Here is a 25,967-nt window from a genome sequence, read left to right as displayed (position 1 = left end):
TGTTATTGCGCAAAAGTTTTCATTGAGAAAAACAAATGAAGATTCAATTTTCCACCATTTTCCATAATGTACATCCAGAGCAACTGCAATACAAATACAATTGCTATGATTTACACAGAAAAAGAAGAGATTTTGTTTTAACTTTTATTAACGAGAAGAATATATTTACACATCAAATAAAAAAAAACAGCTACATCAAGTTTGTTAAGACGACAAAAGGAGTTTAGTGCCAGGAAATGGGGCATCTGTACTGTCCTTGGCCCAGGCAAAACAGGATGTATCACAACCTCTAAAATGATCCATGAGCAACCAAGAAACACCTGCAAAAAGAAAAGAATATCATAAAATCATATCAGTCATTCAGTTGTCTTTTGTGGACTTCCATGCGGCCAAAACAGACAACATGAATTGTGATGACATTTTTTTAGGTAATAGGAAATTACCAAGTGCTTCAATTTGACAAATCTTGCTAAAAATAACAATGTCAATCTATATTGGATGTGTAACTAAAATATCCAGGAGAGTATATTGAGCATATGTTAGGCAGGACCTTGCAAAATTTGCAGGTCATCAATGATAGTAAATCAAACATTGTTCACAATACTTCACTGCCATATGAAAGACAGAATTTTAAAGGCATAGTTCACCCAAAAATGAAAATTCGGTCATCATTTACTCACCCTTCTTGTTGTTCCAAACCTGTATGACCCTTTTTGCTATAAAAACCACAAAAGAAGTTGAGGTTGAGCAAATGATGCCAGAATTTTCAGTTATTGAAGAGGAAACAATATCCCTTTAACAATAAATCCCCCTAAAACTGCTTTCCGTTTGATCAAACTTAGCTCTAACTCTTTGTTATCCTAAAAAGATCTCACCTGAGTGCGCACAGGTATTAGGCTAGTAAGCATAGCGCATAGCGGCATATGGATCCCGCGTTACGTCATACGCAGAGCTCCTGGAAAGCGAAGAGACAGGAGAGAGGCGCGACCGCTCATACGCGTATCCCTCCGCCTCTAGGGGAGCTCGCCGGATCGGGCTCCGCTCACGGACATAGTATGAAGAGGTGGGAGCCGGAGGATGGGGAAGGGGATGGTGCTCATATGGGTCATGGTTAGAGGAGGACAGGCGCTCTCTCACGACCGCCGAGGAGGATGGGGGAGGAGGGACAGGAGGTGGAACCGCGCGTCTATCTTCAAAATAACTTGCTCCGTACGGACGTGCCCGATATTTCTCGTAGAAGTCCACCACCCCGTACGGATCTCTTTCCTCATAGGGTGGTCGCCGTATTGGGTACGCAGGCATCGCACCGCCATAGGCCACGCCACTGCTCCCATACGCAGCCTCACTGCCGTACGTGGGGACCATGCTATTATCCGCGCCAATGCTGTAGCCCGCTGGCATACCGTAACTCACTGCGCTCTCAAACCCCGCGCCCCTTCCATACCCTGGGACGCCGTACGCTGCTCCCCTGGAGAAGCCATGTGAAAAGTTGCCACCGAAGGCCGGCTCGCCACTGTAGTCGCCGCGATGAAACCCCCGGCCACCACATTCGCCACCCTCACCGAACCTGAGGGACCCATATCCTGCCGAGCCAGGGCCCTCTCTGTAGGAGCCGTTCTGGTCAATTGGGCATTCTTTGGACCAGTGGCCTTCCTGCCCGCACCGATAACAACCCGCTCTCTCTCCCATTCCCGGCGCGGTACGCAGGCGGCTAGTCGAAAGCTTCACGCTCATCAGTTTGCCAAGGAAAAGAAAGAATTTGCCATGATATTTCTATTTTATTTTTTAGCATGCACACGGATCAAACGTTCAGAAGGTCAAAGCAGCTATAAACTTAAGAGTTCACGCTACGTTTCAACACAGTTATCGACAAAAACACGGCCAGAAATTTCCACTAATAGAGTTAATTTATAATTATAAAATGTCAGAGTTCAACACTGTTCGCAACCCACTTACTTCTGTAATCTGACGCATTTCAGAGCGAAACAGGATTAAAAAAAAATGTTATGGCTGATAATTGATAAAAGGCAGTTGTTATACATTCTACTAAATTTCTTAGAAACACTTAACAAAACACAACTAAAATAATTTTTTGTACGCTATGATTGCATGCATTTAGGATCAGAACTTTATAACAGTTTGAAAGACAAATCGATAAATTGAATAAGTATATGGCTTGAATAAGAAAAATGAAGTCTTCCTTATAATACAGAAGATCTCAGAGTTGCCAATAGACTTTGAATAATTACTATGCTACTATAAAACAGTGTTTTGTATTTTGTACAGCATATTTATTTGTTGCATTTAAGTAACAAATAAAGGTTGTTGTACTTTTTTTTTTTTCCCAAGATGAATGTAACATTTTTAAAAACGCACACAGCACAGCACTGATCAAAAAAGATCAGTAACTAATATGGTGTTAATATTTTGTGCATAAAATATGTTGTTCAAGCAAATATGGTCATTTTGATTTCATGTTGACTTGAAGTGTATCTTTAACATTAACATTCTCCCTTTGAGAAAATAACTTGCAACGATTTCCCTCGCTTTTTTAGGATGAAAATAATTTCAATGAAGAACTGATCATCTTAGTGGACATCCTCTCTATTGACCTCCATATAATAAACCAACAGTAAAAATCGAATTGCACAATCTTGTCACTTACCAATTTTTCTACTTACCAACCTGTAATGAGACTCACTTTTGGAACAAACACAAGATAAAATTGAGCTAAAAGGACCGTACTGGTTCACCTTGAAAGGCTGTGTTGTCCAAGCCACTGGTGGCCTCCATAGCATCTTCCACTCGCTCCATGTGAACAAATGCATAGTCTTTCACTATGTCACACTCCACCACAGGACCATACTCCTCAAACGCGGCCCTGAGTTCTTGGTTGGTGCAGCTACTGCTGATGTTCCCGACGTGAAGTTTGGTAGAGGTCTTGGGCTTCCCTTTGCTCATCTCCACATTCATGGCCAAACCATTCAGCATGTAATGGTGAAGATTTCGAATGGCTTCATCTGCCTCTGCTTTGTCATCCATGTGCACAAAGCCAAAGTTTTTCACAATGTCACACTCAGATATTTTGCCATACTGAGAGAAAAGGGAGCGGATCTCCTCAGCCGTAGTGTTCGGCGAAAGGTTCCCAACAAAGATTTTTTACCATTTTAGTAATGTGAAGTCAACGTTCAGGCCCTGTTGCGAGAAAAAAACATAACATTACGACACTGCAGCATATGTCTAAAAAGACAGGTAAGCTACATTTAATTCCATGATGCCAGATCAAAGGCAGTCTTTAATGATACAATACATATACAAAAAATATCCTCCTGCTTATATCAGACAATAAAACATATGAAATACATATGAAGGGAAACTTTATAAACGTGTGTATTCTTATCGCAAAACAGCACGACAGTAATGTCTCTTTTTAAACGTCTTCTCTTGAATCGAACCTTTAAATGACTCAACTTTTGATTTTTTGGGGGGCAAAAAGTAACAAGATAAGCCAAAAATAAAGCTAACTGAATGCCTGCGTCCCTATGTGCATACTATCCATCCTAAGTTCTATGCGAGTATCATTCAATACTATTTAGGGCAGACAGGATGCACATTGGCACGAAAAGAAAAAAACTAAAAAACTTAATTTAAACATCTCAGAGCACGTACAATCCTGCAACATCGGAATGTTAGAGAAACTGAATCGTTCGAAAGAATCGACTCTCGAAACAAGGCGGGCTTCCCATCATCAGTAGAGGACAATGGACAAAAAAAGCTACACTTGCTATGCATTGATTTATGAGCCGCGAGCCAGCGACACCTCAACATCTGGAAAATCGATACAACTAGATAAGCGTCGTATCAATAACTAAAGAAGCCAAATGATTCATACTCCATATATTATAATGATCAAGTTAGCTTACAGTAGCCCTGCAACAGCTAGCTAACCGAGAATACGGGCAGAAACACTGTGGTGAACGAATGAAACATCACGACAAAATATAGGAAATGCAAGATTAGAGATTATACGTTCAGTCGAGAGAAGACTGGGCTGTTGTGATCCAGCACAAAGGATGTTTCCATACCTTCTCTCGATGCTTGCAGGAGCCGGTGCGAGATGAAATGGCGTCACTCTTGCGTCGCAGAAAGCGAGAATAGCGTTGCATGGTGTTAACACTGCCCATCCCCTTTCATTTTCTCCAATCTCAATGCTGCTGTTATAGCTTGCAACTGGAGTTTTCGGTGATTTCAAAGCACCACGTGGCCAGATAGATCATGTAATGACCTGTTACGTAATAAAGCATTAAAGTACCAAAAGCAATTCACAAGATCCATTTATATGATTGATAATCATGCATAAACAGAGGATTCTATTATTAAAGACAGATAGATATTTTTTGTCACCAAAATACTGGTTTATTACAAAAGATAATTCATAAAACACACTCCTGACTTCTGTAGGAAATATACAAACTACAGAAAATCAAATTTATAAACATTCTCACAGAGCTTCCCAAGGCACCCATAAAGAAGAATCGCCGGTAAACGCTAGCGGTCTCAAAAGGTGAATAAAGCCCTGAGTGAGAGTTGATCAGCACATCTAATGCAAATGTCCAATTCACTCACTTGTACGGTCCACCTTTCCATCAAGGTGAATCTTCTTACAATGTAAAAATCTCCAGCCATAAACAGTCATTGGGGTGTACAGAACAGAAAACAGTTTGCATCCCACCGAAAGCTGCCCAACTATTTAGGTTGTATATCAAATCATATTTTAAGGACTAACACATCAGTTAGAGGGGGTAAACAATCAAAACAAGCTCAAAATTCACATCCAAGCTTCCAGATCACAAAAACTCACAAACATTGGTAATAGAAACAAGTTGACCATCCTGTTGAACATACCAGTTAGATACAACACAATTCAACAAGTACAATTCAAATCTGACGAGTTTGTATATACCAATCTCCTGTAGCAAATAATAAAAAGAATGTTGGAATGTTGAATTTTAGAGTTTGTTTTCCCATAGAACTTTTTGCTGCCACAGTATTAATTACAGATTGCCACTCTCCCCTTTAAAACAAAACGCTGGCATTATTATGGCCAGAAGAAACACAACCAGATTGTCCTCACAGAACTTAAATCAAAGAAATTAAGTGGCAAGCCAACCCAACAGCTCCATAAAAGTCTTGGAACATTTAAAAGAGTAAATAATAGTGGATCACAACTTGACTGGGGGAAATTAGAGACAAAAATACAATTCAAAATCTCACAAAGTGTCTGTTTTAATTGCAGTTAATAGTTAAAATTGCACTGACATTAGCCACCCCACCTTACCTCTGGATGTAAGCGAAAAGCAAAGCAAAAACCAAAATCACAACCACTTCTTGCAATCATACACAGATGTCTCCATTGGAAAGGGAAATTGAACAGCAGTTTGTGCATTATGGGTAAAACATTAACACGCAGATCTAATAAGCATTGTGATCAATGTGCCTATCCAATCCTGCATCTTTGAAATCTGATGAAGCATCTGATTGAGGCAAAGTCAATATAGGTGGAGGGGAAGTCTCTTCACTTGACAACACCTAAAAGAAAAAAAAAGAAAAAATTCTGAGATGAAACATTTGACAGGCATTACCTTCTGACTTTTGTACTTTTTAACCCGAGCAAAGCGGCTCCGCTTACTACTGTACTCGAAACGGCTTACGCTTTAGAACAGATCACGCTGACATCTCATCTTTGAGTCATCAAAGTTAACGACCCGCTATCGCTCACCTTAGCATGTGTGTGGGCTTAGTATGCGTATCGAACCCGCTCGGTGTAGCTCTCTCTGGCCCGCGGCACGGTGTAAGTCGATGAGCTCCTTGAGACCGGGGAAAGTCGCGAGCGCTCGTACGAGTATCCTTCCGAACCGGCGCCCACACGTCTGATTGGGCTACGGTCCCGCGAGAAGTACGCCGATGCCGTGGGAGGCGGAGGCGCCAGAGGGCGTCGCTCATAGGGATCGAGGCTGGGAGGAGCCAACCGCATCCTTGAGAAAGAAGAAGAAGAGGGAGGTGGGGGAGGAGGAGGAGGGGGAATAGAGAGAGGCCTGCTATTCTCGAAGAAGCTAGAGCCAGCCGGACGAGCCCGATACTTCTCGTAATAGTCAATGCTTCCGTAGCGTTCTCGCTCATATGCGGACGACCTCTCGGGATAGGCGCTCGGTGGCCTGCTTGGGTACCGTTCTCGAGCATCCGCGCCGTACTCGCCGTAGCTGGGACGCCGGCTCATGCGAGGAGGGGGGAGCGGCCCTGCTGGGTAACCTCTACTATGAAGACCTCCAGGGCCGCCCATGCCGTAACTCGGAGCGCTCCTTGGGGGGCCTCTCCCGCCGGGAAATCCCCCCATGCCTCCGCCATAACTACCATTTTGCCCACGTCCGCAATCTTTGGACCAATGGCCCGGTTCTCCGCAGATGTAACAGCCAGTTTGGTCTCCCATGCCGGGCGCTGTACGGAGGCGACTTGTGGACAGTTTGTACTTTGATCAGCTTGCCTTGTGGGAGGAAGAGAACACACGCAAGACAATGTAAAACTTTCTTCCGCTCACGTAAACGTCATTTTAAAAATATAATTATTGCATCATGAAAGCCACAGAGCACTTAAAGGGTCAGGTTGCCCAAAATTTTCAATTCTGCCATTGTTCACTTGCAGTCATGTCGTTCGAAACCCATAAAACTTCTGTTCATCGTCGAAACACAAATTAGGATATTTTTAAAGAAACCTCAGAGATATCCGTTCCTCCGCTACAAGCCAGTTAACCATTTTAAATGTGATCTATGTATGTGCGCTTACAATGTTTATCATCAACTTTTTTTGAATCAGCAAAGTTTTGGTTACTTGAACTTTCAATGGAGGGGCAGATATCTCTAAAGTATTATTAAAATTTAATAAGATTCAAAAAATTATTTAATAAAATAATATTAAAAAGGGCCTCTAACACCAACCTTCTTGATTCTTTTTCTATTCTATCTTACTTGTGTGTGTGTGTATATATATATATATATATATATATATATATATATATATATATATCTATATATATGTGTGTGTGTATGTATGTATATATATAATATATATATATATATGTGTGTATATGTATATATATATATATATATATATATATATATATATATATACACACACACACACACCTTGGCACGTGTACTGCGTAGGCTAACAGAGACTTGTCATACCTCTTGCATACCATTGCTCTTTTGTTTGATTGCTTCTATTATCATCACTTGTAAGTCGCTTTGGATATGACTAATGATATGTAAAACTGAATTTGTGTTTCCAAGATAAACGAAAATCTTGTGAGTTTTGGAGCAACACATTTTTTGGATGAACTATCCTTTAAATATTAATATATCTGTCTACTGCCAATTATCTAGAATTTACAAAGCAATTACAAAGAACTGAAAAAGGAGTAGAACATTCTTCCCATTCTATATATATATATATAAAAAAAATCTAAGGAGTAAAATGCAACCCTGGGTAACCCTGGATTTCGTCGTTTCGAGGTTAATTCACCTTGGAAGTTCGTGTTCTCCAGCCCACTGATGGCCTCCATGGCATCCTCCATTCGCTCCATGTGAACAAAGGCATAGTCCTTCACTATGTCACACTCAACCACAGGGCCATACTCCTCAAACTTGGCCCGGAGCTCCTGATTGGTGCAGCCACTGCTGATGTTGCTCACATGCAGTTTGGTGGAGCCCCTGGGCTTCCCCTTGCTCATCTCCACATTGATGGCTTGACCGTTCAGCTCGTGATGGTGGAGCTTGCGGATAGCCTCCTCGGCCTCCTGCTTACCTTCCATGTGCACAAAGCCATAATTTTTCAGGACGTCGCACTCTTTTACTTTGCCGTATTCAGAAAAAAGAGAGCGCAGATCTTCCGCGGTCGTGCTCGAGGATATGTTGCCAACAAAGATCTTAACCATCTTTATTGCCGTTTTTTTCCTGGACAGAGGGAGCATAGTTGCGAAATGCACGTTATATCAACAGATGATTCCCTACATTACTGCTGTGTTTGGCTTACAACACCATAGACATCGTAATCCTATCAGAGGTTTTAGTTTCGATTTTGAATGATTTACGCACAACTCAGCATTAAATATGCTGTGTGTGACACTCACTGATCGGATTGAAGTGCGCTGAGTAGTCGACCAGGTTCAGTTCTTGGACTTTATGGCGCAGATGAACTAACTTATCTCGCGCGGATAGGCCACGGGTCCGCGTGACCACCACACCCAATGTATTCATTCCCTTAAGTTTTATTTGTCATCATTCAAGTGTGTATTTTTTAATGCCCGAAACACCATTAAGTACGACCGATGAGCGTCGGTGGAGTTTTTAAAGCTGTAGGCCAATTGTTTCGACTGTGTAATGCTAAGCTAAGTTAGCACGACTGCATAAAGTTACCCGAGGTAAACGTCGCCTTATTAAGAAACACGCTTTTATATTACAGTACTACGACAGGCTGCGTTACCTTCGTGTAAAATCTAAACAGTATCACTCATGTGAAGTAATAAAGAGAGTTATGCGGGAACATCATTGCCTTACCGTAGCGAGCACGTAATATCACGGACTGCGAAGATGAATGAAGCCTAAAATGGAGTCGCCCGCCGTCACCGACAGCACTTCCGGTCCACGAATAAACAAAAAACCCAACACGCATTCACTGGTCACTCAGACAGTGTTTAAATCATTAGCATATTTTAAATAAGATAAAAATTAACGTCCAATCATTATTATTGAGGTACAACTTAATACTGTAATTATTTATTTACTACAAAATACGTACTGATGAACAGTACAAACACCGTACATAACGAAACATTCAATTAGCTTTTATCTTTTTGCCTTATTAAAACAGAACACAATCTATGGATATTGCTGTTAGGGAAACTCCTTACATTCATCAAACCAAATGGAGTAACTCAAAACATAATTTTGCTCCTTTTTAAAACACCCTTTAAATGTTTACTTTTTTTTCCCTTCCAAATCAAAAAGCCCTAAGAACGAAATTTCTGTTAAATTAATTTAACTTATGTCTGTGATACCCTTTAATTTTAACCTCTTCCTTTGTTTTTACAATTTAAGTTATTGCTGATTCTGTTCGTCCTCACAAAATGGAAAAATTGAGAAATCGCTCGATAACAATGTTACAATTTTTTGTTTTTTTAATTTAAATAAGTGATACAGTAGGTGTTAAAATTGCTTAGTTGCTTTAAATGTAAAAGTAGACTACCTTACATTTACTGCAATTTGGCAGTTTAACCCTCTATTATAAAGATTAAGCAATGTAAATGCGTTTTTTTTAATGTTATACACACACACACATATATATACACACACACACATTATAAAAACATAAACTTTGTAAATATATATACACACATTTGTATTAAACATTTTACTTGTATACATGCATACACATTTATACACAGCTGGCATATTCTTAAAAAAAAACAACCAAGACATAGTTTGGGCAGGGGGGGAATGTTTTATTGGTTTATTGAAAGTGCATTCACCTTAAATGGAAAATAAAACTTTATGCTGAGATCATTGCCAGAAGAGGCACATGCATTTGGTGTCCAACAAGTTAACGAACAGCCATAACTACACAATTTATTGTTAACAAAAAAAAAAAAAAAAACAGAACTGGGGGGGGGGGTGCATAAGTTAACCTAAAACTTACCCTCAGGCATGAGTTCATCCTAAAGTATATCACCACTTGCATGAGGAAAACATTTGGACCCAAATACATTTCATTGAGACACATATGCAGTGTGTACTAACACTATACCTTGAAACAATCAAGTAGTGAAAGGCATGCTGAGTGGTAAAGAAACTAAATACATCAAGTGACTTACCTGGCATAATCAAACTTAAAAAGGACCACTGATTGTTTAAGAAAACATTGGGAAGTCTATCCACTTAATGAATCAGGATGATAGGATTATTTGTAGAATATTGAGACGCCAATGGCTTAGGGCAAAAGAATAGCCTTGAAGACGAAGTGATGTTATAATCGCTTTCATTTCGCCGCAGAAGCAGTTCCATTCTCCATTATACTCCTCTAGGAAGCATGATGTTTTGGGTTTTAATTTGAATACATGTCTAGGATATATAGTTACTTTTATGCCTATTTAGGCATGTTGAGTTAGCAGGAAAAGCAAAACGACGGACCAAGTTCCAGTCTTTTTATTAAAACTTCCAAGTGTTCCTATGAAAGAAAATGATACAAAGTCCTTTAACTTCGATACTCTGCAATTAAAATCCAAACTACAGCACAATTTCATTAAAGCCAGTAAAACGGAAAGGTTTTATTGCTGCGGAGATTGTTTTCTTACTTGCATGCCGCACTATAACAAATAGCTTAGAGGGGGGAAAAATAAGAGAGAGAGAAAAATAGCTTTACACAAATGAATTTTGGGTTCAAAATCAAAGTTATGGAATAGCGTAGTTTAATAACAAACGATAAGCTCATTCCAGATTTTAAAGGTAAAAATGTACAGTGAGATACATTGAAGAGATATTTGAAATAAGAATTTTTATATGCGCTCCTTTCATAGTCTTTACCAAACCACCAAGTTAACCTAACTGACATGCTCTGGCTTAGTGCCTCTCTCACCTATCAAATGTTAAACAATAAAAACAAAGCCAAAAATAAAATAAAGCAGAGTTGACAATTTAGCATGAGGACGATTTTAAGCGTGTAAAAGCGGTAGTTTTATAGAATGTGCAGTCCGCAACAGAACTCTTCCACTATGGTGCGCAGGCGAACGAAACGCGCTCTGGCAGACAAAGACGTATCGCGGCACGTGCACCTGGAGACAACGACGACGATCTTGTTGAATAATTTACACCTGGAAAGAGAGCAAACCACATGAGTCAAACGGCTGCAGTGCCATCTGGGATTACTGAATCGACAAGCTAAATTAAAATAAAGATTTGTATGAATTCTGTTTGATTGATGCGAAGTGAAAGTTTAATTTACCAGCAGAATTTACCATCTAAACACTTCGATACGAAGTTCAGCGTTCCTCGAGCAGTGCTTTTTTAAAAGACCATAAGGCCATTAAAAATTTACGACCCAGGCACTTTGATACAAAGTTAACGTTGCTGCTACTTGCGCATCAATTACACACGCAGAACAGCGCAAGTACGTACATTCTGGGTTCTATATTATTTGGCTTGCGGGACCTATTCTCACCTTGGATTACAAAAGCGCAGTGGTGCACTTTAATACGAGTAGCGCGGAGGTGGTGGAGGCGGTGCCCCCCTGTCAGCATAGGGGTCTCTGGGCCGAGGCATGCTGTACATCGGGGTCCGAGACATGGAGAGAGGGGACAGACGAGATCGCTCGAATGAGTAACCATTCCCGGCGGGTGCCTGAGGGGGAGGAGGAGCACGTCTGATGGGACTGCGGTCTCGTGCATAGTACGAGGATGGCGGGGGTGGAAGGGGGCGTCGCTCATAGGGGTCGAGGCCGTTGCCAGCCAATCGCTCTCTCATAATGCCGGATGACGGGGGCGGAGGGGGAGGGGGGATGGCACCCGGACGCCGGTCCTCATATGAGGCGGCGCCGTAAGGGCGAGCGCGGTACTTCTCGTAATAGTCGACCACTCCGCGTTCGCGCTCGTATGCCGGCGCTGCACGCTCTGGGTATGGGGGGCGTCTGGGGGGCATGGGTGGTGGTGGAGGAGGGGGACCAGGGGGATAGCCGAAGCGACCCCTAGGATAGCCAGGGGGCTCAGGGCGGTCACCAGGGAAACGGGGTGGCCAGTATCCACTGTCTGGGGGGCCATAGTCTTCCTCCTCATTTCTTGGTCGACTCTTTGAAATCTGCACATGAATTCTTTTGCCTGCAAGTGGGGAAAACAGTTCATATTAGCAAATGTGATAAACATGCAAAAGGATACGTAAGGGAGTAACAAGACTGGATTTTTTTTTTACCTTGGAATTCAGCATTGTCCAGCCCCTTGATGGCATCCATGGCCTCATCGGAATTGCTCATGTGTACGAAGGCAAAGTTCTTAACGATTGCGCATTCGGCAACTGTGCCGTACTCTTCAAACAGCGCTCTGAGCTCATCATCTGATCCTTTCTCCACATTGGCAACATGAAGCTTCACGGGGCCCTGGTTTTTGCCCCGACTCGCTTCGACGTTGATGGCCGTTCCATGCAGCTTGTATAAATGAAGGTTTCGGATTGCCTTTGTCGCACTTTTGCGATCATCCATGTGGACGAAGGCAAAGTTCTTGATAATGGCACACTCGGTGACCGTTCCGTATTGAGTAAACAGAGACTTTATTTCTTCTGCCTCTGCCTGTGGAGGCAGGTTCCCGATGAAGATCTTCACCATCTTTGCGAATGTGTTATGCAGAGCCTGAAACACACTGTGACGAGATACACTACAATGAGTTTGCCATCAATGCAAAACAATTTATCATGGTCATTGTAATGGCTTTAAGAATGACAACAGAAACCACGCCTGGCGCTAAACTGAAAACGAAAGCTTACACTGTGAACTTCCGGAGAAAGCCAATCAAGTCAAACTAGTCCATGCAAATACTTTACATTTTATTTTCCCCTACATAAACGCAAATACGACAAAATAAAACGTAATTACGTGAAGCAGAACACAAAGTTTCGTAACAAGAAAGCAAGACTTCTCCTCACACGTTCTTATATACGCCACGGCACCGTGTGGTTACTCAATTGTAGCGCACCATAAAACCTCCACAAAGATTCAGTTTATTCACCGCGTATTCTTTAGTGTTTATGTTCGTTAAATCACGAGACCAAAAATACAGCAAGTAATCGTCGATTCACGAACTCATCGCGCCTTGAGAGAAAACAGTTTTCTGTTGCTAGGTTTGAATAAGCTAGCAACGTTAGCTTAGTAGCCGTTGCGCGCCGAGATAAACACGACGTATGTACTACTTTTACATGTAGCCGAGCAACAGAGTTCTTACGTACCATACGAAAGCTGCTTATATCAAAAATGTTTTAATGTAGCGTGCTAAACCTTTGTTTTAGTACGGGCGTTGTAAAGGTCAAAGTACTAAAAAACAATACTCACCGCCTGTTTCTCAACACAACGAGGAAGAGGGTCAGGGTGGGTCATTCAATAATATACTTCCTCAGTCCCGCCCACAAGGTTGAATAACCGATCAAATACAAGAATATGGATCACGTGGAACTTGACATGTTAGGATTGTGAAAGTTAAAAAGAAACTGTTCTGAATATTTTTTGTATTTATATTTTTATACATTGGCGTTAAATAATAATAATAATAATAATAATAAAGAAACTGTTCTGAATGGATGAAGAGTGAATTTACTGTGATTTTTTTGGAATGTGGAAGCAGATAGTAGCTACTGCAAGGGATAAAAATCGACATTTAAAATATTGCATAGCAGCAGAAACTAAATCAATAATGAAAAAGAAATGCATCGAAATGTATAGCGTTATTGGAATGTAGAATCAGCTTCTTGGGTAAACATTTATCAACACATCTAACAGTGAAGAATCAAGATTATGTTTTGGTAGGAAGAAAGGAGAGTTCGGGAATTCTAATGAAAACAGAAATAACAATAAAATCTCAAAATTCTTTTAGCTGCCAACAACAAGAAACTTTATTCTGCTGGAGATACAAGTCTACCAAACAACACCACCTTATCTGGTGGAGCCAGGGGTGGCCAGGGAGGGGCCAGTAACCAGTCTGGGGTGGCACAGAAATCTTCATTATTTCAGTATAAAAATGTGTTTGACTCTAATGTACTGGACTGTTTTAGTGCCTAAAACACAACTGAGTACAATTAATTCCTACTTAACTGTAATTGAGATATTTGTGAATTAGATCAAGTAATACTGAGTGAATATGACAATTTTTGTATTATTCCTCACCTCCAGGTATTTTAATAAAGGGGCTCACTATAGCTTTATTGCTCATTCAGCTTCTCAAAACTCCCAAATGCTTGCTCTCCAACATTGCATACCAACAGTAGACATAAGCAGATAGTGATAAAAAATGTGGGAAAAGGCCGGAAGTCAACAGTAGACATAAATGCCAGATTTTAAAATGAGTTATTTTATGCATTTAAATGGTTTCATTTTTCGCATATTTTCTAGTATAAGTGCACTGTGCTCACAGTTATTTGTGCATTAAATAACAAATTAAAAAAATACATATCAGCTTGTGCCTTATGATGTGATCTTGAATTACAGAATATATTTTAGTACATGCATTTAATATATGTTATTGTATGCTGTGGTTACATGCACAGTTTTTGCAGCTTTAATTGCCTTTTTGGTAACTTCATGACCTAGCTGATGACTAGGTATGTATGATCATAGTTTCCTGGGGGGGGTTTATTTATGAGGAAGTTAATAGAGTGTGCGCCACATATTTGCGTACTGTTGAAGAGTGTGTGCCGTGAGCACAGTAAACCAGCTGATGGGACAGGAAAGTGTGTTTTATGCTTACACATAACACACTAACACATTTCTAATATTCAAATCCATTAAGGATTTTAAGGCTGCATTAATAAGGACAACCGGAACTGGGAACACTTCCAATAACACACAATGTACTTGCTACATCGTTAAAAGAATGGCATCTATTCTAATATTAGCATAATTAGCTAATAATTAGCAATAATTCATCCAAAATATCTTAAATTGTGTTCTGAAGACGAACAAAGCATTTACAGGTTTGGAAAGACATGGGGGTAAGTGATTAATGACAAAATTTTCATTTTGGAGTGGAGTATCCCTTTAATATCCAGTGATATCGTCAACTTTATTGCACAGATACTATTTAAACTGAACTGAGCTGGATGATGACATCACTGAATTCAATGATTAACTGCCTTTAACTGAAAATTGAGTGTTTACTATTGACATTTTGCATTATTGACACACTATTTTCCTATTTAATACTGTAAAGTGCTTTGACACAATCTGTACTGTTAAAAGCACTATATAAATAAAGGTGACTTGACTTGACTTCACTTTTACTGACATATAGTCTAACAACATCTCATCAAGTTCACAATTGAGTAATTAGGGGTACATGTCATGTCCATGGACTCTATTATCAATTTTACAAATTTTTCAATAACTTTTCACTACAAATTAATTAAAAATACATGTTTCTGTTTATATTTCTTATAAATATTTGTCCAAAATAATCATTAAATTATGAGAAAGATGTATAAAAAAATATTTTGCTCATGCATTTACATTAAATCATCCATTTTGTGTATGTCTGAGAAATCAGTGTCAACTGTGTTACTCCCTATAAAACCCCCTATAAATCAGCAATGGTCACATGTCCAACATCAAGTGATGAATTTTCCTTTTTTGGAGGGACATTTGAAGACAGTGTGGAAAGTCATAACTTCTCCTCTTCAATATTTTATCTTTATTATTGTCTGCACATAGAGTGGATTAACTGACTGTCACTGTGTTATCAACATATTCTGGTGAACTTGCATCATATGTTATATTTTATAAATATGTAGAGAAAGAATATAAAAACAAAAGTTAATCAAGGACATGTACTAATTATTTCAAGGTCAGCAGTTTGCACAAGGCACCCATCAACTGTAACACAGTTGACAAGGATTAACATGGTGGTTGACAATGTTGGAAATTCAGTGTCAATTTATGCTCCCACTGAGTGTTGTTGATAAAAATAAATATTAACAAACTATTGTAATTACACAGAAATTACATAGGAATTGCCTAAAACCATGGAAAACAGTTGATTGACTTAACTGATCTAATCATGGCTACACTTGTATGAACTCCATATCCATAATATTATATACATATTTTATTAACATTTGCAAAGGGTTAAAAAGTATTCAGAATTCCTCATGATTGACATAAACCTATATAATATTATAGATTTGGCATATATCTATTTCTGCTTAGTCGTGACTGATAAAGTGTTATGATGTTATTGTATAAGTCCTTACAACTTGAACTGTCATGCTGCAGTATAAAACTTAATTTACCTTTGTAATAATAATAATAATAATAATTATATTATTGTATTATAATGTGTGTGTGTGTGCGCGTGTGTGTGTTTAAAAATGCTTTATGGATACTAAGATTATTCTTACCTGTCAACTGTGTTATTTTGTCAACTGTGTTATGTGTGGTTTTTTTATGTTATAAATATTTTAAATGTGAACTAATCTGTCAGAAAAAAAGATGGGGATATCTCTAGAGATGGATGACTTGTAAGGATGGTGAATAACACTAAATTCAGCATACTGTGGATTTTATGTTGAAGAAAAGTATCATCCTTCATGACAGTACATCCATTATGAAGCCCCAAATTCATATTTTCAAATCAGTTAAGACAGATAACCTCAAAAACTCTGGTGAATAAAAATGTGTAATCAAACATGTGGGACTTCATTCATGTTTCATTTGACACAACATTTTTCCTTAACACAGTTGACAAAATAATGTATCAAATGTTAATTTTCATTAACATATTTAAAAAGTCATTAGAGCTTAAGCTTGCCAAACAATTGATTTAGCACATTAAGGGGATATATTACTCAACCCAAGAATACTGATTTTCTGACTTTTTGGCTGCCAGGAAATGTACCCCTAAATATAGAATGACTCAGTTGTTCTACTGAAGCTCATCTGGCTGCTGAAGCTTTTCCGCGCTCGTGTCGTTTGACTCCCGCCTGACACCGAGGTGAAGCTGAAGCGCGCGTGTGTAAATTCTCCCTTTTGATGTGGTCATAAACAGATACACACGGCGGTTCCGCATCTCAATAAATGCATTTCTTGTTAAGAAAAAAAAGTGATAAAAACTGTAGTTTTGAGTGGGATGGCCAAGCTTTCGTCACTGGCTCCGCCCCTGCACATGCCTCTCAGACAAGTCTTTCTGCTTGTTTTCCACAAAACAAAGTCTGCATGTCACTTGCGCTTTTAAATCACTATTACTACAGCTACAATGCTGAAATGTAATTGCACAGAAATAAAGATGTGCGAATAGGCTATATATAAGAACACAATATAAAGATGTTTTTAGCATGAGGTAGCTGGTTCATTCTACCAGTAGGTTGCGGTAACGCACCACACAAGATTACTGAGATCTGCCTTTAAGCAAAAATATATATAGGCTAATGTTTAATTGTTTAGCCTGTATAGATTTGATATCCGTTTACACTTAAGTGTTTGAACTTTGATTCATAAGAATGTATGTATTACTTTTATAGTTTACATTTTTAGACAAAGCACGCTGTTCCAGATCACATTGAAAGTTGAACAAAGATAGGCCTAAATGTGAAATATATATGCGCATTCTAATTTTTTACACGTTTCAGTCTGCTTCCCGGAAAGATAGCCTATATTACGTTAAAATATTTTGCTATATGATGACGAAACTGACATGCAATTGATTTCTCATTCACTTCGCGAACCGGACATCACTATTTCCCTGTGGTTACAGTTTTTGTCGGGATGTTTTTGGGGAGTGACTGATAAGACATTGGGAAATGTTGATCATAAAACGTGTTCTTAGTCATGTTTATGCACCTTTTCTATCTGGTTATTAAAACGATGTCATGTCACAAGACAAAGACTGGCGCGTGCTTTAAGTTTTAACTACGCAAGGGTTTTTCTTTTTTCATCAAAACGAGAATAAAGCGTGTCTGGCATCTCCAGGACAAATATAGGACAAATAATATTTTTGAAATATAAAAATATAAACAAATAGCGAAAGCACAGAAGTCAGTTTGCGCAACTCTGGGGTTTTTGAGAGTCACATGTCCCGAGTTGGAAGAGGTGGATTCCAGTGCTTCTGATGTAATTCCCTCTTTCTTTGTTGAGCTCATCACAGTAAAGCGATCTCTGCTTCAGAACATCAGTCCGTTGCTGATCGTCACAAACAGCTTCTGAAGGTAAGCTACTGTTTAGTTTTTATAAACCGGTACAACACTTATATAGTAGGCTAAGTGTATACTTGTACTTGTACATGTAGCCTATCTGTGCATTCTCATTTTAATAATACGTTTTGCTGCAACATAGCTACATCTGTTCAGTGTACTAACACTTAACCAGTTGTTTCTTATTGTTTTTCCTTAGGTTTAAGTGTAAACAAGTCAACTCAACCCCGCAGAAGTTGCGTCCCTATATTTTCACAGAATGAATACTAATAGCAAACTCGAGACTGAAGAACTGCTTACTTGTCTTCATATCCATCTCTTCCACCCTAACCAAGCCAGCCTTCCACTCTTCCGCAACCTGCCCCTAAATCAGCAGTACAGAATGGACGCTGAAGATCCACTCAGGCTTGGCCGTGATGGACAGACCTGCATCTTCGCCCTAAATGACACCTCTGTCTCTAGAAAACAGCTCTCCATTCAGGCGTATAAGAAAGCTGGCAGCCCGTTCTTGAGCTTCATGATCCAGAACTTGAGCCAGAAGGTCAAGCTCATGGTCGGTGGGTCTGAACTGAGATACCTAGAAAGAGCTGAGCTTGATGATAAGGTGCTCTGCCGCTTTGGGAGATATGAACTGCTGATTTGGCAGGAACCAGGAGATTCCGAGAATAAATTTGAGGTCCTGTTTGAAACATGCAATGCACCCCCTTCACAGGAAGTGGGCATAGATGTGCTATGCAGACCACCTATTATAGATACCGGCATGCCATGGAGAAACTTTGAGAATGGATCACCTGTGAGCCAAGAGCCGCTGGAGTCAGATGAGACAGTTGTTTTAGTATAGATATTTTTCGGACATTACTCTGCAAGAAAGCAGACATGGATTCAGAATAAGCATTTAGTTATTATTACAGACACTCTGTTATTAAAGCAGTCAGCACATCTTGTAAGTAACAGAATGAGTTCTAAATCTATGCTGCAAACACTGTTATGATTTCTTCTGCAATGCCACCGAACCAGTTGTGTTGCCTATACTGTGTCTTTGTGTTCCTCCGTTTGTAGAGATATTTTATTACGTATTTTGCTGAATTTTATTGGAATTATTGTCTAACACTTGCTTAAAAGGTGCTTTGTGTCTTCTCTTCATTATTGTATGTGTTCATTGCATAAGTGCTTTTAGCTTTTAGTGTTTTTATAATATTTTTTATTGCATTGTATTGTTTTGTATTGACTGTTACTTGATAAAATGTGAAATTGCTAGGATAGAAGGGTTATTCATATACTTTTATTATATAAAATATAATGAAGTAAACATTATTTGAAAAGGTTTGTTTTCAAGTTTATGTTGTACAAAAAAACAAAGTACATGGTCTGTTTAATACAACATAATATTTCCCAGATAATATTTTAATAATGAATAATATGCTTCAGAACAATGACTATATAAAAGCTAAGGAACAATGTGTTTTCTTTCTGTGATGGACTGGCCATCTGTCTAGGGGTTTTCCCTGTCTGCAACCCGAGACACTGGGTCAGCCTGGGTGGATGAATGTGTTACTTAATACTTTTCTCACACATTGTAAATGAGTTTCTATATGGCTGCCTTTGTATTTTAGAAAAGGGGTCCATCAAAAAGGCATCAAAAATGTGCACATCCTTGACATCAAAAGGTTTGAAACCCCCTGTTTTAACCTTTTTTATGAATCATGAATGAGTAAACATGAGCTGTTTAAATAAGGACTATACTGTATATTTTGTAAGGATGAGAGAACCTCAGATACTATGATCTCCTGTGAAACAGACAATGCAAACTTAACCCGGCCATTTTCGAGACACCCCCACGGAGTGGAGGTGCAAGAAACTTCCTTCCCTTCTGTCCATTTGACAAAACACTAGCATGGTTTGGGCATACTTTATAGTACTACCATAAAAGTAAAGTGAATTGACATACAGCCAAGTATGGTGACCCATACTCAGAATTCGTGCTCTGCATTTAACCCATCCAAAGGGCACACACACAGCAGTGAACACACACACGGAGCAGTGGGCAGCCATTTATGCTGCGGCGCCCGGGGAGCAGTTGGGGGTTTGGTGCCTTGGTCAAGGGCACCACAGTCATGGTATTGCCGGCCCGAAACTCAAACCCACAACCTTAGGATTAGGAGTCAAACTCTCTAACCATTAGGCCACAACTGCCCCACCTCTGGGAAATAACCTCAATAACCCTTTGGTTATTGTCTCAGCGTTAATTAAGTTGTAGCCTACATAGTTATATTAACTATCAGGGGCTAGACAAATAGTACTAGCATAACAGCTGATTATTGTTTGAGTTTTATTCAAGTTGTACATAGTTATTTTAACTATCGGGGGCTAGATAAAAATACTATTGAAATATTAACATATTTCATACTAGCATAACCGCTGATTATTGTCTCAGCTTTAATGAAGTTATACGTAGTTATATAACTATAGGGGGCTAGGTATGGTACTAGCATAACCTCTGATTATTGTTTGAGCTTTAACTAAGTTTTGTTACATGGGTGACTGTAGGGGGCTAAACAGAACCACTATTTAAATAATGGTAAGCATGGGTGACCTATTAAATAGTTAGTCATAACCTCTGACTAATGATCAGACTGGCGAGTTTGCATAGGGTACACGTACATCGGCTGGCATGATACACCCTGAGCGACATAGATTCCTAATGAAATATAAAGTAAAGAAGCAACTAGAATAATCAAAGTCAGAGTCAGATTAGATAGCCTAATAAAATGGAGTCAGATTAGAGTTTAACCTAAATTAAATAACTTTGCGCACTGAAAATACAGCACACGCAAGAAACCTTCCATCACTGCATACCTTCCTTGGGCCAAGTGCGTGTACCTCACAATTTCTTAGCGTTTGTGTCGTTTACAAGTGAAAAGTGGATATTTGTTTGTAATTTCAACAGTTTCATTCAACGTATTTTTTTCTGCTTGAAGATCATTACTGATCTCCAGCAAGCAGCTGTCAATGTCTCATTTGGCAAACGGAATTATGTCAAGCGGGACTATTATCACCATGGATATTTTATTTCTTTGGTAAGTTCAAGGATCTTAAGAAAGGTGATCCAGGAACTGAAAATCACCAGAAGATCACCATCCTTTTGTACTTTAACTATAAACTCTGTAAACTCACCTCCGGTCCTTGTTATAAACAACAGCAGCACTGATAAGCATAAGTTACTTGGCAGATAGCAGATAGTTTACAGTAAATGATGTCAGTGGTGAAGAGACAAGATTGAAACTCTGATGTATCTCTCACCAGGACCGGCAGTATTAATAGTTTTGATACATATCTTCATGTAGCCTATTATTAATAAAAATATAATATTAACTTCAGCCAAAGCTTGTTAAGCAAAAGTTCCTCCCGCATTAGATTGTATGTAATTTTATGGCTCTGTATTTCAATACTTTTAATGGATCTACAATGTAGAAATCATAAAGTATTAATATTGTACCGTCCATATGTTATTGTGATGTTTTAAATGCTGCACTAAGAATAACTGAACAACATTGATTGACACAGATGTCTCAGCATCATCACACTCAGATTGTTGTTTGCATAGTTGCTTGTACAGACTGGATGCATTTGCTGACTTCTGATGAACTCTAGTTACTGGGAGGTTTGGTGAGTGCATGCTTGTGGAGATTTTCCAACAGACACATATAGAACAACAGGTCACCATGAGTCATTGTGATTCAAATCTTTCAAAGAACAAACACTAAAGGAATATAAAATGGTGATGAGATGCGGGACTATGTGGAATTGCACAATGTGGAATTGACAGGAAGTCAGAAAGAACACATTTTTCAGTCATCAATAAACAGTGATGTGAGAAGATTTTTGGACAGTCACAGTTTTAAACTGCTGAGAAATGTTTGAAATTATAGACCAGTGAACTCATATGAAATGCACTCGATCTTATTTTTAAGTATGTTACATGTTAAAATACATCAATAAACTATTGTACTTTGAAAATAGTGAACTATATTACCATGGAGGATGCAAAATGGACTAGAAGCTAAATGTAGGGCACAAAGCAAAGGGGATGAAGAGAAGTGCTCTTCAAAACCAAAAGTCAAACTAGAAGGCATGTATTTTCTATGTCTGCTTTGGATTTCAGGAGAGTTTAACTATACACAGAATCACATTCATGAAAATGGAAAAGAAGAGAAAGCAGAACAAAGATCATTTGTTGTAAATGAGGGATGCATTTTGTTCAAATGTGTGCTTTCTGAGTATTTTCTTTCATCTCCGCCTCAGCATAGAAGAGCAAAGGTGAAGAAATAAATTCAATTGAGAAAATGCTTTTGGTGTTTTATTGAATATTAAAAACAGGAATTTGAAGTGTGAAGTTGCAGACAACGTCTATATTTCAAAAGTCAATAAAGCTAAGCCAACTGAACAAATATAAGATATTTGCAGAAGCTTCTTTTGATAAGCCCAGAAGAAGAAAAAGTAGGTGCATAAAAAAAACATTATTGAACAATACTGACTTTAATCTACATGATTCATGACAAGAGTCAAGACATGATCAAATACAATCCAAACAGACAAACTAGGCCTATGGATTTACACTTGAATAGCTTGAATAGTTTTGGTTGTAAAGCTGATTTTAAAGACTTACAGCTAAAATTCTTTCTGCTGGGAAGCTTTTTTTTCTGAGGTTGGCAGGTTTTGGTTTCTTGCAATAGTTTCTTACATTTACCACATAGCCTGAGTTCAAATGCCATTTGCCATCAGGCACACAGCAGGCCACCAATCAGCAGTCATTTTCTGCTCAGAGAGTTGAAGGTCAATCTATAAATAAAATATCTTTTAAAAGCCTCCACTGGCATCTGTACCAGCTTATATTCAGTAAATTATTGGAACAAAAGCACTCCTAAATTTCTAGTGTACTAGAGTACTATTTTCATATTTTAGCCACTCACAATATAAGGTCCACAGCTCATGCCCATTTTAAATACTGTTTCCATGAAAGCCCTCATAGAACTTCCTTTCAAATATAAATACTTGTTTGTCAGTTAAGGGTTAGTAATATCCACTCAGCTGTATTTATGGTTACAAGCTAAATTGTGTTTGTGTAAATCTGAAAGGAGGGAAATGGGACATTGACAAAATTACCATAACATCACCACAACTAAATTTTTACAATGGCATTATCACATTAGGATCACAAATAGGTATGCAAATACTAATCGCTCTCTATCTCATACACACAAACACAACATTTTCTAATCATCATGTTTATTCTCATCTCTGCAGCTAGCAGCAAATCCACAAATACAAATACCTTAAGCAGGCCTATTACACTTTCTTACTTTTCTTAGTAACATGCTCTAGTTTTTGTACATCTGCGCTCTGTCATTGCTATCATGCATACATGAAAAAATACATCAAATAATTTTCACAAGCAACAAAGTTATATTCAAATCCATCATTTGTAAGGATCTTAACAATCGAAAAAATCACCTTTTATTTAATGCCACAATTTCTACCCAGCTTCACTCAGATCGTTCAAATGCGTTTTATCTTCTCCTTCCTGTATGTTGTTTTCTACGGAGCCCCTTAAGGTTCATTGTGGTGGAAAAAAATCAGAGTGAGTGAAAAAATTTGGGGTGGGAGGAAAAAATATATTTTTAATTTTTTTGCGTTCTCTCGCAAAACTTTTGCATTCCCTCGAGAAACTTTGCGTTCCCTCGCAAAACTTTTGCGTTCTCTCGCAAAGATATTTGCGTTCCCTCGCAAAACTTTTGCATTCTCTCGCAAAATTATTTGCGTTCCCTCGCAAAACATTTGCGTTCTCTCGCAAAATTATTTGCGTTCTCTCGCAAAAATTTTGCGTTCCCTCGCAAAACGTTTGCGTTCTATCGCAAAAACCAGCTGAGTTCGGACAAACACTTCCCGTTTACTTTACAGCTTGTAGTGGTTTATACAGCTCCATAAGTTCACAATGGAGCGGTTCATAGAGTTTTGTTTGAACTTGGAGAAATAGTCAGTGCATGCTTATTACGGCACGGTTTTGGGACAAACTAAAACGCTTAATGTAAAACACTGTGTGAGAGCCGTGGGAACGGAGCGAGGCCGGTGGAGCACCTGCGCCATTCACCGGTAACGAGTCCCGCGAAGGAGAACTGAAGGAGGGACTGATGACAGTGTTGGACGATAGAGGACCAAGTTCGGACTTTATTTTGTGTTTTGGTTCTGTTTGTGTGCGACAGTCGTCCACGAGTAGGGGCTGTCGCGGTCTTTTAGGTATATTTTATTATTAAAGTTTTGTTTGAATGTTCGCCGGTTCCCGCCTCATTCTTCCCGTGACTATAACGTTTGTTACACACTGGATGACTAAATTCAGTACACGGATTACACATCATATTATTAAAGTAGACAGACAAGCAGAATAGACCAGAATATGAACGTAACCTGGTAAACTGCACTTTAAGCGTAGGCTATCCCTCATAGAAAGAAAGAGTTTTATTTTAAACTTGGACTCAAGTTCAAATAGGCTACAGTCAGCTTTGCCTATAGTTTAAGACATGGTTTTGGGACATTCTAAAACACTTAATGTGGATGTAGCTACTATAACAGTGGCATTGGAGGCCCAATTCGGTAAGGCCTAATAAATACTATTAATGCTAATAAACATTGTAATATTAATAACCTTAATAGCTATCAGTAAAGCAAATAGCCATAATACAACGTTTCTCCCACATTTAAAACCGTCAGGATATAGAAAGGATCCTTAAGGGAAGCTGGACAAAGACAGGTAGGCTATATAGGCTAAAACCAAAATATGGTAAACAGTTTATTAATAAAATATAGCCTATTATGCAAAGGAAAGCAGACAAGCCCAGAATAGCTAGAAACAAGCCAAAACCTAATGTAAAGCGAAACTGGGCTCACGTACAGCTCTCTTTCATCACAAATCCAAATGTTTCCATATTCGCAATGTATTTGAAGAAAAAAATCATAATGAACAAAAATGTGCCGCACTGGAGTGGGCCGGGGCTCATTTGGAACTATTATTTTGTTGTAAAATACAATATAGACAATATTGTGTTTAAAATGTAGGCTTCTTTTAAAATTTAAAATGTACACTTAATATTGCATTTTTTGTTGAACTGTTAGGCCTATATAAAATCAATTTCACATATGCAATATTCTGGATATTCAGGGAAAATTGCATTCTCGTATAGGTTCCAGAGCGAAATGAGAACGTAACAGTGTTCGCTTTATAACATTTCTAATAATCTTTTATATTATTGAATCTTCAAACTGAATTCAAAATCGCATTATGCCCTACTGTAGCCTAAGTGACGGAGTATTTTTGTTTCAGCGATTTGATCGCGCTAGCGCCTCATGCGCATATATTCATTGCAAGTGCGGCCTGTTCATTATTAAAATAAAGAATCACCAATACAGATATAACGTTACACAATCAATTTAAATAATCTGTATTATGTCTGTGCCGTATCGTGAGCCCCGGCCCACTCCAGTGCGGCACATTTTTGTTCATTATGATTTTTTCTTCAAATACATTGCGAATATGGGAACATTTGGATTTGTGATGAAAGAGAGCTGTACGTGAGCCCAGTTTCGCTTTACATTAGGTTTTGGCTTGTTTCTAGCTATTCTGGGCTTGTCTGCTTTCCTGTGCATAATAGGCTATATTTTATTAATAAACTGTTTACCATATTTTGGTTTTAGCCTATACTGTCTTTGTCCAGCTTCCCTTAAGGATCCTTTCTATATCCTGACGGTTTTAAATGTGGGAGAAACGTTGTATTATGGCTATTTGCTTTACTGATAGCTATTAAGGTTATTAATATTACAATGTTTATTAGCATTAATAGTATTTATTAGGCCTTACCGAATTGGGCCTCCAATGCCACTGTTATAGTAGCTACATCCACATTAAGTGTTTTAGAATGTCCCAAAACCATGTCT

General features: G+C 38.7%; 3 protein-coding genes and 1 pseudogene across 4 annotated transcripts; 1 reads left to right on the top strand and 3 right to left on the bottom strand.

The window, feature by feature from the left end:
* LOC109085518 (RNA-binding protein 4.1-like) lies at positions 1–4,166 on the bottom strand. Its single transcript, XM_042726819.1, has 4 exons — positions 4,086–4,166; positions 2,754–3,156; positions 876–1,742; positions 1–320 (listed from the first exon to the last, which is right to left on the bottom strand). Exons 1-3 carry the CDS (start codon positions 4,164–4,166, stop codon positions 898–900), a joined length of 1,329 nt encoding a protein of 442 aa, XP_042582753.1. The 3' UTR covers positions 1–320; positions 876–897.
* Positions 4,167–4,393: 227 nt separating this feature from the next.
* On the bottom strand, positions 4,394–8,692 carry LOC109092908 (annotated as a pseudogene).
* Positions 8,693–10,241: 1,549 nt separating this feature from the next.
* On the bottom strand, positions 10,242–13,208 carry LOC109055124 (RNA-binding protein 4.1-like). 2 transcript variants are annotated; one of them, XM_042727323.1, is made up of 4 exons: positions 13,141–13,208; positions 12,012–12,454; positions 11,269–11,920; positions 10,242–10,921 (listed from the first exon to the last, which is right to left on the bottom strand). In XM_042727323.1, the coding sequence occupies exons 2-3, from the start codon at positions 12,418–12,420 to the stop codon at positions 11,298–11,300; spliced, it is 1,032 nt and encodes a 343-aa protein (XP_042583257.1). In that variant the 5' UTR covers positions 12,421–12,454; positions 13,141–13,208; the 3' UTR covers positions 10,242–10,921; positions 11,269–11,297. The 2 variants fall into 2 exon arrangements, with proteins under 2 accessions (XP_042583257.1, XP_042583258.1); XM_042727324.1 differs by lacking the exon at positions 13,141–13,208 and adding an exon at positions 13,038–13,056.
* A 4,638-nt stretch (positions 13,209–17,846) lies between these two features.
* LOC109073636 (TRAF-interacting protein with FHA domain-containing protein A-like) lies at positions 17,847–19,305 on the top strand. Its single transcript, XM_019089725.2, has 2 exons — positions 17,847–17,996; positions 18,181–19,305. Exon 2 carries the CDS (start codon positions 18,241–18,243, stop codon positions 18,820–18,822), a length of 582 nt encoding a protein of 193 aa, XP_018945270.2. The 5' UTR covers positions 17,847–17,996; positions 18,181–18,240; the 3' UTR covers positions 18,823–19,305.
* Positions 19,306–25,967: the final 6,662 nt, after the last annotated feature.

This window comes from Cyprinus carpio, chromosome B7 (assembly GCF_018340385.1).
Source record: "Cyprinus carpio isolate SPL01 chromosome B7, ASM1834038v1, whole genome shotgun sequence".
In the NCBI taxonomy this organism is placed as follows: Eukaryota; Metazoa; Chordata; class Actinopteri; order Cypriniformes; family Cyprinidae; genus Cyprinus; species Cyprinus carpio.
Note: the sequence above shows the minus strand (reverse complement) of the source record. Positions and strands in the feature narration are given on the sequence as shown.

What these genes read in the sequence shown, in the direction of transcription:
- LOC109085518 (XM_042726819.1), bottom strand. Translation starts at nt 4,166, where the DNA reads ATGCAACGCTATTCTCGCTTTCTGCGACGCAAGAGTGACGCCATTTCA. An exon ending in CCTGCAAGCATCGAGAGAAG is followed by an intron (nt 3,157 to 4,085) that starts GTATGGAAACAT and finishes AAATGGTAAAAA; the next exon opens with ATCTTTGTTGGGAACCTTTC. An exon ending in GGACAACACAGCCTTTCAAG is followed by an intron (nt 1,743 to 2,753) that starts GTGAACCAGTAC and finishes TTCTTTTCCTTG; the next exon opens with GCAAACTGATGAGCGTGAAG.
- LOC109055124 (XM_042727323.1), bottom strand. Translation starts at nt 12,420, where the DNA reads ATGGTGAAGATCTTCATCGGGAACCTGCCTCCACAGGCAGAGGCAGAA. An exon ending in GGACAATGCTGAATTCCAAG is followed by an intron (nt 11,921 to 12,011) that starts GTAAAAAAAAAA and finishes CCCCACTTGCAG; the next exon opens with GCAAAAGAATTCATGTGCAG.
- LOC109073636 (XM_019089725.2), top strand. Translation starts at nt 18,241, where the DNA reads ATGAATACTAATAGCAAACTCGAGACTGAAGAACTGCTTACTTGTCTT.